We start from the raw sequence: 12,967 nt of genomic DNA on the forward strand, positions 1-12,967 counted from the left end.
GGGTTTCATCCGCAGCTCCACGTCCCCTGCGTCGGCTGGTTTCTTCTTCGTGGCCAAGGAGGGAGGATTACGCCCTCGTATCGATTACCATGGACTCAATGACATCACCACAAAGTATCGTTACCCTCTCCCGCTGGTGCCGTCAGCCATCGAGCAGCTCCGCGGGGCCCGGTTCTTCACCAAACTGGACCTGCGGAGTGCCTACAATCTCATTCGCATCCGGGAGGCGAGAGTGTGTGCCCAGGTCAGCACTACGACGTCGCCAGAGTACTAACCACCGGTCCTGGGATTCATCAGTATGCACACCTGGCACTCATCATTGCGCGCACCTGTGAATCATTATGATTATTATGACTCCATTCCCTTACCTTTTTATATGTCACTCACCAGTAGGTATTGTTCTTGTGTATAAGCGTTCTGCTTTATGTTAGTGTCGTGTTCTTGGTTTTGTTGTTTTAAAACGTTGCACCTGCTTCCAACTCACCGCCCCATCATTACAACGGATGTGTTGTTCCCAAATGTAATCAAGGTTTGAAATGATGTTTTAGTCAAATACTATATCTTTTTAGGCTTCTTGCGGTCAATTTGCAGTCTAAAAATATATTTGTTCTGGCCACCCGACCATCCCCTCAAGAAAGAATTGGCCCGCAGCTGAGTCTAGTTGATGATCCCTGATCTAGAACAATGTGTTGCTATATTCAAGTGTGTCACGTTGGCATAAAGGGTCGGGAGACAGGCGCAGGNTATATTCAAGTGTGTCACGTTGGCATAAAGGGTCGGGAGACAGGCGCAGGAATGCGTAATAGTTTTTTTTTATTAGACCCAAATTACGGCGTGCCGTGTAAAGGCACGGGGACGAAGACCAAACACGAATACAACACACAGGGTTGAAACCCAAACAAAAGAGCGAGGAGTATCTCAAATAAATTTCACAAGCGCACAATGATTAACACACAGGATGAGACCCGCAATCATCTGCGCAATCGACAATGGCACGAAAACCAAAACACACAGCACAGGTACTCACACAAATCAACGGACATACTAACAATAATCGACAGGACAAACCAAGGACATACTTATACAATTGCTAATCACTGGGAATAGGGGCCAGGTGTGCGTAAGGAAAGTTCCGGAGGGATCCGTGACAGTGTTATGGTATGGTATACTACATACAGTATGTGTGATATATCWATACGTTGTATGTTTTTGTTTATTTAATTTTAAATGTATATTTATTTGCTCTGCTGATAAAATTGTATAATTGAACGTCACATTAAACATTTATTGGATATTGTGAAAACCAATAAATAAATCTCACCAGGTCAAATTCCAGTTACATGTACTGTACATGTACTTGTCGAATAAAAGTGATTCTGATAAGAACAGACAAACCTGTGTAAAGTCATTAAACCTCTTTAATGTGYAGATGAAATATAACAATTMAGACGTAAGCGCCATGGCTGATACATTGTTAGAGGCAGAAAAACAACAAAAGSCACAAGGTGTATATTTATAAATACTGTTCTGAGGAAACAGGTCAAAAAATGTTTTACAGACATGAACTGTTCTGTGTGCAGAAAACACATGTATAAAATAGTGTACAATAATAGATGTCAATCTTTTGAAGGCCAAATTACTTAAAAATACAAATGAAAAATAGTATGTACACATTAAAATGGTACTGCATATAGAAAGGCGCCTTGGCCTCAGTGCAATAGTTATAGTGCCTACATTGTGCAGAAGCATACAGACAAGAATACTGAATACTATACTTTAATATGGACTCTTACGGTGTTCATTATAGGTTCTGTATTTTTGTACGATTTTTGAAAGCACCCGATCCCCCATTGAATAATCCACATTGAATTGGATCATTGATCATTCTGAAACTGTAGCTGCCAATACTATATTACTTCCCTGTAGAACTGCAGGGCAATAAAATAATTCATCAAGGAAATGAAAGTAAAGTGAAAGATATTCCCACATAGGCATAGGAGAGAGCATATCAACAATGCTGTTTGAACAGTGGCTCTACTTTTTCTTTTCAAATTGACTGGTGATTATATGCTTTTACATGATTGGTTAATCGGTTTCCCATCTGCATATTTATGCAAATGAGGCACTRAAACTATCTGATGCATTTCGGCATGATTACTTTACCAAGGCACCTCCCCTTCTTGGGTGTTTTCTATCAATAGAAGCACAACAGAAGCAAATAAAACCGCAGGTGCACAGGAATCCCACTGGGCACAGKCATCAAMTCAACGTTTATTCCAAGTTGGTTCAACATGATTTCATTGAAATGACGTGGAAACAACGCTTATTCAACCAGTGTGTGCCCAGTGGGACACTTCACAAAATAACAGAAAAGACAAAACTGGCTCAATTACATATTTATAGTTTTGGTTAAATGCTTATAAAAATACAAAATATGATTTTTTTTGTCGTTGTCYTCATTACATTCTGATTAGCATATCTTGTTGTAATAATGGGATATATCAAAATGGAGCATGGTTTGTGATGCAAGAACATGTGGCAAGTCTCAAAAGTCATCACAAGGGAAACTGTTTTTCAATTTTCATTCAGGCCATTGAAGTATTATGATTGCTGGGGAATAGTTTTTTTTCCCTCTGTATCAAAATAAGCAGTTGATACAGTTTAAACTGTATATCATCTATACATACATATTGTACAGTATGTAATGATATCCATCCTGTCCATAATATCGTATGCCAACATATTTAGCATTTTCCAAATGCATATGCTCTTCTTTTTGCCCTTATGGTCATACTGTAGTCAATTTACCAGGCATCGACTATCTCACKTTTCCTTTTGGAATTTGGCTAGATCCTATATGTTCAAATGCATTTAGGGATTTAAAAAAAAAAAAACTTAAAAGTAATCCCAGGAATCTCATTCAACGTGTTCTCTCTTTTTCCCTATTACTGCTTACTTCATCATCTTCCGTCTTTCCTTTCCAAAATCTTCTGGCAATTCTTTAACATCGGAGGCACAAAGAGGCACAATTCAAAACAACCAATAAATATATTKTCTTTCCTCCACATCGACCAGACGTGACTGTATGTCCAAAATGGCACTCTATTCCCTATATAGTGCACTACTTTTGACCAGGGCATGCCCACCCAAGGAGAAAGCAAGTCAAGGAGGAGCTCGTGACAGCCACTGGAGCTTCTGTCTGGTTGCAGAAGAAAAATAAGACACACGACCCTCTGGTCCAAACGCCTTGTATCTTGCATCCAAACATACCATTTGAGACGCATAGAAGAGAAATGAAGGAAGCCATCTTGGCCAGTCTCCTTGGTGAKGTAAGACATGGTGGTGGTAGAATCCCCAAAGGCACCTGGCTGTGTGAGTCTGTATGTGTCCGTGTATCTGCTTGTTTAGCAAAGAGGGCTACTCATCAGTATCTCAACAAATTCCATTCAGCCGCGGAAAAGGCCGCGGGTTCTTCCTCCTTGTAGAACCTTCTAGAAGTCGCAACAGTTGGTTTGGTTGTTCTCTGAGAAGTATGTGGTTCRGTTGGGCAGGGGCGGGAACTGGAACGATATGTTTTCCTCCATTGGACAGTTTGTGACCTGGATGGTAAATAATGGACCAAGTTAGCCGCAACAGATCAGAAAGACAAGGGGATGATGTAACGCATGCAACCCACCGCAAACGGTGCTTGTTTGAGTGCTTTTAAAATCCTCATTATACCCGTCTCAAAGAAACCACCAGCAATGGACAAAACAAATCTTCACATGTGTGTTTAAGTACATACAACAGATTCATTTGCTCTAAATGCTTCAATATACGTCAAAMACAAATATGAAACAGACACCTTCTTCCCAAAGGTCCCTTCGTGGCTCGTAATAACTGTCCTACTAGTAAAACCCGAAACACTGGTGCAATTAGAAACACTGTAATCTGGTGGTAATAATGAAACAAGTCTCCCTTGAAAAATAGGTATTTTTACCTCAATGGGACAATCTGTTAAAATAAAGGTTACATTAAAATACTGGTGCCTGTATTACCTGTGTCTGCCCGTTGCAGTTGAGGTACTGCTGCTGGACCAGCAGGCTGTCTGGTGTGAAGCCCCCAGGGGTTAGACCAGGCCCCACCTGACAGGACAGAGGGCTGATGTTGGTGTCACCTTGTGGGATTGCCGAGGACCCCACGATGGGCCCGCTGGAGTTCCTCTGGAAGTAGCAGGAGGCCTGGGAGGGACTGTGGTCGTGGAGGGGGGCCGTGGCCCTCTGACAGGAGGATGGGACCAGGGAACCAAAGGKCGTGTTGGGGGTTAAACAGACCCRGTTGACAGGAACCGGGWGGGGGTTGGTGCTGCTGAACATGCAGCTGTTGGAAGKGACGAGAGGAGGGGTGACGACAGCAGAGGTCTTTTGAGGCCTGTACTGGCCTGATATTGTTTGAGCCCTGTTGTAGTTCTGGGCCTGAGAGTTCTGCTGTGCCTGGGCCTCGAGCCCAGGGATAGGGAGCTGGGGAGCAATTTGGAAGTCAGACACCTGGTTGTTATAAAAGCRGCCCATGACATTGTGTTGGTGTCCATTTTGTTGGTGTAACATCGTGGGCAGCATTTGTTGCTGCTGCTGCTGCTGTTGCTGGGTCTGCAGGGAAAAGTGTCCTTGTAGGCAGCTAGCCGGGTTGGGATCTAGAATGACATCTTTTGGTTGATTTGAAATATTCTGGGCAAAKGTTTCCAACAAGGTGTCGGCCACCATGTTGGTATTGGYCATGGAGGAGGGCAAGGGCATCCACATGGTTTCCTGACCGGGCACGGCAAAGGGATCTGATTGGCTTATGGAGCTCTGGTRCTGGAATCGCATTGGCTGATCATTCATGCCCCACCCCAGCAGCTGGTTCTGGATTGGCAGACCCATAGGAGCAGGGATGACCTGAGTGGCAGAGCTCCGATTGGCAAGGCCTGACTGCATCTGTTGTCTCAGGGAACAAGACGCCAGCCCGTTACCAGGGCTGGACAGGATCTCAGAGGCCCGGAYGCCTTGCTGCCTACCTTTGGCTTGGTTCTGCCGCACCTGGGCACAGGAGCCAGCCAGGGCAGGGTTAAAGGCCAGAGGGTTAGCGTTGCTCTGCAGGTCCAGGTTCTCTCCCAGGGATTGGGCAAATGTGTTCCTGGAGGAAGCCTGCTGGAGTGTGGGGCRGTTCAATCCCATCTGAGAGCCCATGTGTGTCAGCRTCATCATGCCCCGAACGTTACTCACTGTTTCAGCCGCACTCAAGCCTCCCATCCCAAGCAACTGGTTCTGCTGGGGATCAACCCCCCAGTTGAAGCCCTTTCCTCCAGGCATCATGGTATTCCCCTGCAGGTCGACATTTTTAAGGCACTCTGGTACCTCCAGGAGAGGGTTGTTGACACTGACGGACCCCAGCAGTGAYCCCAGATGCTCGGGCATCTTGAGTCCTCCGTTCTCCTTGAAGAGATGTTCCTCCACATACGACAGGATGTCATGGTTGAGYATGTCATCAAGGTCCTCGGACATCTCACAGTTGCTGGAGCTCATCTTCAGCAGAGTGTTCTCCCAGTCCTTCAGCTCTGTGGGGTCCACATCCAGGCTGCAACAAGATKAGATCAGATCAGATAAGGTCCACTTCCAGGCTGCAATCACATCAAATCCAACTTCATTTGTATAGCACATTTCATACAAGCTACAGTCTAGCAATACAATACAATGCGATTCACATCATTTTTTTGAAGTATTTTTAAAAAGTATTTTTGTGGTAGTACAAGAAGTTTAAACATTTTAATTAAGTGAGGCGGTGAAATATATTCAAAGTTCAATTTATTAAAATATCTGGTCTGATTACTTTGATAGACTATGTCAACCTCATTACTTTGGACTGTGTGGCAGTTAGATCACATATTTAATCACAAATAATTACTACTACACTTTTACTCATAAGGAATTAGAAATGTTTTAGGTTATCATTTGGGGAGAGAAATATGATGATGTATCTAGCGGAAGAAGTTTAGAACTTTGTTAGTGATGAAAATATGTTGCGGTAGTTGAAGAAGTAAAACATTTTTTAAAGGTTGAGTAAGTTTTGTCCACAAATGTCCACAAATTTCCATTATATGTAAATAGTTTATGATTAGTGAATACTATAATGCAGTTATTCTGGTACATACTTCTCCCTATTAGCTGAAATCGTATTTTTTCAAAGCCATTTTAGCTGTCATGTTAGCTGTTCGGTCCGAACAAATTCACACATTTGTGGCGCTATGCAGAAGTTGACTCRCTCCAGGCACATGTTGCTAGGCAACTCCCCTGCACTTGCCTGGGCAGGCCTGCTCCCTCTATGGCTAAAGCCAGTGTGAGAAACGTGCTAACAAACGTTTGTGCTGTGCAACTCAATAAATACTGCACTCTGAGTCATGATAGTGTTGCTAGACAAAGCAACTTTACTTTCACCTTTCAATTTTATAATCTACTATTGTTTTTTATTCATTTCTATTATTTATTCTATAGTAGTAGTAGTAGTYGTCAAACCTGGAACACAGGGTGTTGTCCCCGATGATTTGCTGCAGTGTTTCCATCAGGTCCTGGACAGTGGACTCCTCCCTGATGCCCGCGTCCGGCCTGGGCATAGTGGGGTGTTGGGACTGCCAGGAATCACCAGGCACGTTGGCCATTGCGTGGCTGTTGCTGAAGGCCTGGTCTTCCCAGGAGCACAGCTCCTGAGGGTTGGGGGGCTCGATGGAGGGCTCGCTGGGGCTGGTCTGCATGGATGAATGATTGAATGAATAAAATACTTTTCGTGTCAAGTCACCCTTAGCGACCCATCCTTACGGGACTATTTGAGACATTTTCCGTGTCCAAAATGGCAACCTATTCCCTACATAGTACACTAGAGACCTATTGGCCCTGTTCAAAATTAGTGCATAATATAGGGAATACGGTAAAACAGAGTKAATTGCTGTACCTGCGTGTAGATGGCCTGGTCCTGCCTCAGCATGGAGCCCAGCAGGGAGTCGGGGTCCAGGGCCATTTCTTCGMCCATCTTCCTGATCTTAGGGCCCTTGCTCTGGGTTGGAATGTCAGCTACGTCCAGAGAGGGGCCCACCTCGTAGAGAACAGCTTCCCCAGTGGCGAAGTTAAAGGGCAGCTGGAGTCTCCGCTGGCGAAGCTGCTCCTCACCCTCATTATTTCTTGAGGAATAAAAAGGAGAGTGTCTAGAATAACAATCAGAGTAGTAGAGACGGTAGAGTTACAGTAGAGTAAGTAGAGTAGGAGTACGTAGAGTACGTAGAAGTACGGTAGAGTACAGTTGGTAAGGAGTTAAGTACTGTAAGTACAGTAGAGTTAGAGTACGAGTAGAGTTAAGATAGAGAGTACGTAGAGTAGAGTACGTATCAGTAGAGCATGTAAGTAGAGTACGGTATAGCTACATGAGATACGGTAGATTACGGAGTAGAGTAAGAATACGGTTAGAGTACAGTAGAGTACGGTAGAGTAGAGTTCGGTAGAGTACTGTAGAGTACGGTAGAGTACATTAGAGTACGGTAGAGTAGAGTACGGTATAGTACAGTAGAGTATGGTAGAGTAGAGTAGAGTGCGGCATAGTACAATAGAGTACGGTAGATTACGGTAGAGTAGAATACGGCAGAGTACAGTAGAGTACGGTAGAGTAGAGTAGAGTACAGTAGAGTACGGTAGAGTAGAGTACGGTAGAGTACAGCGCAGATTAATCTTGGACTGGATTGTCCAGATGATGACTCTACTCACGATAACGGTCTCTGTCTGACCATGATGAAGTCGGGCCTCCCTCCCTTGTAGATCAGTCTGGCATTAGCCTGAACCCAGATCCACACACCATTCTTGGCCAGGAGCCTAAACACAGTCAGACCACTCTCACCTGTCTTTATCACTAAGGAGGGAAACAGACGCYAGGYAACTGTCAACAACAGGGWCGGGTACAGCAAATACAGAGAACTCATTRGTTTTTGTTCATTTCATTCATTCATCGTTTAATCTATTTGTAGGTTCAACTATTCATTCATTCATCCGTTCAATCGTTCGTTTGTTCATTCAAACATTCAAAGAGGAAAGTTGTAATATTGATTTGGAAACGTGACAACGACTTACTTCTGACATGATTGTCGGCACAGTACATCATGTCAGCAGCGTGGATGAACTGGTATCCAGAGCCTCTCATACACAACTCCAGCTCCGTGTAGCCCAGAACCACCTTCCCTCTGACACACAATAACACACAGGGGGAATACCATCAGAAACGCTGGCTAATTATTCTGTTGTTTTTCTGTTCTCTACAGTTTGTGGTTACAATTCATAGTAACGTTCATGAATAAGTCATTACAAATGCTTAGAAATCGTTTAGAAATGAATATAAATGTTATAACGCACACAAAGGAATAGCATTGTCTTTAAGTTAGATGTACACMACGTGGCCAGAAGTATGTGGTCACCTGCTCGTCAAACATCTCATTCCAAAATCATGGGCATTAACATGGAGTTAGTCCCCCCTTTGCTGCTATAACAACGAGAGAGATATGGACATACTGTAGTGTATTTTAATAACAACACTGGATGGGAGTGTTAACCTGGTGATATCAACACTCATGGGTGAAGTTCCAGCTTGTGTTTGGTCTGAATATAAGGTCTTGGTCCTGATCTCCAGGATAGAGGGGGTCATGGATGGGGGAGCCACCAGAACAGGGCCAGCTGGGGGTAGGTCTAATTGGTACCGTCATCTGTCATCTTGTTCTGGCCATAGGAGGAACTTCAACGCCCATCTGAGTTCAGGGCCTGGAAGACACAGGGAAATGCAGGAGGAAAGGTAAGGACTTCTCAATCTGTTGATCACGTATGAGGATAAACAGAAATCTAAATACAACTACACTGAGTAAGTTTTATATATATGTTTGTGTGTTTGGTGTTTTTGCGGTATATGTCTCATTCTGTGGAGGCAATATCCGTATTTGTAACCACTCTACTAAATTACTAGATACAAAGTTAATCGGTGGTACGTTAAGGCCCTTGCCCGTTTGGTTGAGACTGTTAGATTTACTGTACCAGGAACCAGAGGAGTTGTCCAAAGGAGACAGCGGAAGCAGCACAGGACCGAAGCTCCTCTCCAGGAAGGGAAGAGTTCTCAGGCGGAATGTGCTGCGGTGTCGTAGCCTCGACTATGTTGGCTGGGATGTTCACTCTGTTGTTAAGGGCTCAGGCCTACCAGTACACAACAGGTTACGGTACAAGAAGATATTTAATATATTTTATATTTTCAGTCCATTTATTAGGCTCACTCTTATCCAGAGCAACTTACAAGAGCATTAGGGTTAAGTGCCTTGCTCAAGGCCACATTTTTCATTTAAGTTGGCTCTGGGATCAAACCAGGACCTTACGTTACTTGCCCAATGCTCTTAACAGCTGGCCCGCCTGTTATTAATGTCTATATCTCAGCTACTATCACAACACACTTATTTTTCAAAGCAGTATCAAACCTTTCCACACAAGTTGGCTTAGTCCCGTTGTCAAAGTCATTCCAACGGAGCGGACGGTGTCCGCGTTTTCACTCCACCCTTGTACTTTACTGCTGGCATTAAAGGTCACTAATTAGTAAGGAACTCCCCTTCACCTGGTTGTCTAGGTCTTAATTGAAAAGAAAAAACCAAAACCCGCACTCGGCCCTCCATGGAATGAGTTTGACACCCCTGGCTTGAGGCAGTCGAAAACCAGGGTGCATGTGCTAAACATAAGCAACACAGTGTAACAAACAACTAGCGTCATCTACTGCACTCTCTGTTGGGGTCCCTGGCTCTGGGTATCATCAAAACTGGTTGGGTAAGGGGAAGTGGAAGGGGCTGATCGTCTGAACAAGCCCTGTCGTCCCGTGTGGATCAACTCAAACACACTCTGGTGACCACACATCTGACTGTGGGAGACAGGACAAAGAGGGAGACAAGAGTGTAAAAAGATGAGTATAGCAACAACTACAGTACAGACTAGAGAGGAAATATAGTGAAGTGCATGAGATTCAGTCATTTCCAAATGTCTCCTGGGAATACGAATAACAGGTGCTGCCCTCTAGTGTTTGGACAAGCCCTAATACTCACTGTCTGCTTTCATTCAATGTTTTTGTGGAAGGGGAAAGGAAGTGGGATGGGTTGTGCATCTCTGAACTCTCTGTAGAGTGTGTGTGCATACGTGTGTGTTAGTTGTTTGAAGCATGAGTTCAATTCCAACTATTCATTAGAATACACCTGCATTCTGTGCTTCACACCTGCATTGCTTGCTGTATTGGGTTTTACGCGGGTTATCTGCTACAGCACTTGAGAATACAGACTTGATGTAAGTTAGGGCTATATAGAATACATTTGATTTGATTTGATTTGATGTAGAGCTTTCTCCGTGCAGTGTAACGTCTGTCCTTTTAGGCAAGTGCAACTCAGCCATGTCACCTGTGTATGGATGTGTGTTGCTGTGTGTGTGTGTGGTGTGTGTGTGTGTGTGGTGTGCGTGTGGTGTGGGTGTGTGTGTGGTGTGTGTGTGTGGTGTGTGTGGTGCCACTGTAAGCAGGGTGAATGTAGATTTTCATTCTTCCCAGTAGGGACGTCCTAATGTGCTCACAGCTTCATGGGCCTAATCATAGAATTTTGACTGCTTTACGTGTCCCTGTTAAGTGGGTCGTAATGTGTACGCTACTGTGTGGTGTGTGGGTGTTGACTGTAGTGGTACTGTAAGTTGTTGGGACTGAAGTTGGTGTGTGTTGATGTGTGTGTAGTTGGGGCTGTGTGTGTTCAAAGTGTGTGTTGTGTACTGTAGTGGTGCTTGTCCGTAGTAATGTGTGTGTGTGTGTGTTGTTGGGGTACTGTATAGTGTGTGTGTGTGTACTGTTTGTGTTGTGTCGTGTGTGGTACCTGTGTGGTAGTGGTGCTGTGTAGTCGTGTTGTGGTATACTGAAGTGTGTATATGCGCCAATGACCCAGGGTCTACATGCATCGTGTTGCAGAGGGCAAGCAGCTTGCTTCTGCGGCCCAATGTGTTCCCGAGCACCCACGACTCATGTCGTTTTCCCAGTCTCCCTTCCATCCATTAAACGCTCCCGCCGTGAATAAGAATCTGGGAACGTGAGGTGCCTGACTGAGAGAGAGCTGGTGTGAACGACCGAGCGTGTGTGATAGATGCTCACTCTCTTCTCCCTTAGGCTTCCCTAAAAACCGTACATTGACCTCAGTCCAAGGTCCTCTCTGGGAACGATGTGTGTGTGGTGTGCTTGTGGCAGGAACGAGAGTTAGAGTTTGGTTGGCCCCGATGAACTTCTGACTTAATAAATACATCCATTTAAATGTTGGGTCTGTATGCATGTCTGTGATTGGAAATGGAGAGCCAAGGCCATATATAATCTTTCAACACTCCATGCCACTCTGCTTTTCCGATTATAGCTTGCTACTTTCAGTTATGACTGATATTGACTTTGGCGGATGGATAGGCTTTTTGACAGATTACCTGTTAAAAGTTGAGCGAAGTCACATTACGCATGTCCAACATAGGTCAGGCTGGCCAGCAAATTATCAACTGTGACAATATTGACATTTGTCTTTAGTGTACCATATGATTGGCGTAAATTTAGCTACCTAGGTTGATAATGGGCTGCCATGAGGTGAACCTGTATGATATCATTAGCTAGCCTAGGTGAACGGCTGCTATGATGTGACAATGTATGATACCCATTAGCTAGCTATTGTTTATATCGGCGCTATGAGGTGACATGTATGATACCATTGAGCTAGCTAGGTGATACGGCTTCTAATGAGGTGAACATGTAATGATACCACTTAGCATAGTAGGTGGATATACGGCTGCTATGAGGTGACATGTAGTGATACCATTATGCCTAGCTAGGTGATAACGGTGCTAGGAGGTGACCTGTATGATGCCATTAAGCTAGCTAGGGTGAAACGGCTGCTATGAGGCTGACATGTATGATACCGATTAGCTAGCTAGGTGATAGGCTGCTGAGAAGTGACTTGAAAGGTATAACATAATATATGTCTTCATAAACACGTGAATTAACCGGGATACCATAATACATTTATAAGCAGTATTGCATAATGTGGGATGCCTGGTGTGTCAGTCAGTGTTTGGTCAAAGAGCTCTAATTTTACCTGGTGGAAGGCCTAGGTAGTCTGAACAGTAGGAGAGGCGTAAGAACACTGGTATTCCCTCGCCCGTGACCACCAGCAAAGGCTCGTCAGGGCGTGGGAGACACAGAGAGGCAGCAGTCCAGAAAAATAAACACCTATGAACTTACTATTATAGGAATCTTAACAGTATTTATTATAATGAAGTTCACATGATGTTTCATTTTTACTTATCACGTCAAAACAGACCCTCAGTTATTCGAGCATGCGATGGGCAAGATATACTTTAACCCTGAAATAAATAAAAAGAATTCATGACGGTAGTGAATGATAAGGGGCATAAGCCGATCAAATTATTAAGAGGAGGATTCTGTTTTCGGCTGTTGAGGAGGGAGAGTAGCAGGTGGTGTGTGTGTATGTGTGTGTGTTTGTTCGGTTTGGGTAAACATCCGTGTACTTAGCCATTCCGTTGTTCAGCGTGTTAAGTGAATACAAGAGCGGGGGGAGATTAGCTAACTTGTACGCAAGGATCTGAACTTGTAATAGAAGCCTAGAGTGTGTGGTGTTGAGAGAGGAGAGAGAGAGCGAGAGAGCGAAGAGAGAGGAGAGGGAGAGAGAGAGAGAGGACGAGGAGAGGAGAGGAGAGCGAGGAGAGAGAGCGAGAGAGCGGGAGTAAGAGAGAGGGCGCGGAGAGAGAGAGAGAGAGAGAGCGCGGAGAGAGCGAGAGGAGAGGGAGAAGAGAGAGGAGAGAGAGGAGAGAGAGAGAGAGAGAGAGAGAGAGAGAGAGAGAGAGAGGAGAGAGAGAATAGAAGGAGAAGAGAT

General features: G+C 44.5%; 1 protein-coding gene across 1 annotated transcript in view; it reads right to left on the reverse strand.

Moving 5' to 3' along the window:
• Positions 1 to 1,400: 1,400 nt before the first annotated feature.
• LOC111970972 (aryl hydrocarbon receptor) overlaps positions 1,401 to 12,967 on the reverse strand; it is an 87,515-nt gene continuing 75,948 nt past the window's right edge. The window contains exons 4-10 of the mRNA XM_023997763.2: positions 9,801 to 9,936; positions 8,127 to 8,244; positions 7,767 to 7,908; positions 6,964 to 7,189; positions 6,531 to 6,760; positions 4,038 to 5,595; positions 1,401 to 3,599 (exon numbers count right to left, since the gene is read on the reverse strand). Of these exons, the coding sequence (XP_023853531.2) occupies positions 3,492 to 3,599; positions 4,038 to 5,595; positions 6,531 to 6,760; positions 6,964 to 7,189; positions 7,767 to 7,908; positions 8,127 to 8,244; positions 9,801 to 9,936 (2,518 nt within the window). The 3' untranslated portion in view covers positions 1,401 to 3,491. The remainder of the gene's footprint in view (positions 3,600 to 4,037; positions 5,596 to 6,530; positions 6,761 to 6,963; positions 7,190 to 7,766; positions 7,909 to 8,126; positions 8,245 to 9,800; positions 9,937 to 12,967) is intronic.

This window comes from Salvelinus sp. IW2-2015, linkage group LG12 (genome assembly GCF_002910315.2).
Source record: "Salvelinus sp. IW2-2015 linkage group LG12, ASM291031v2, whole genome shotgun sequence".
Taxonomy (NCBI): domain Eukaryota; kingdom Metazoa; phylum Chordata; class Actinopteri; order Salmoniformes; family Salmonidae; genus Salvelinus; species Salvelinus sp. IW2-2015.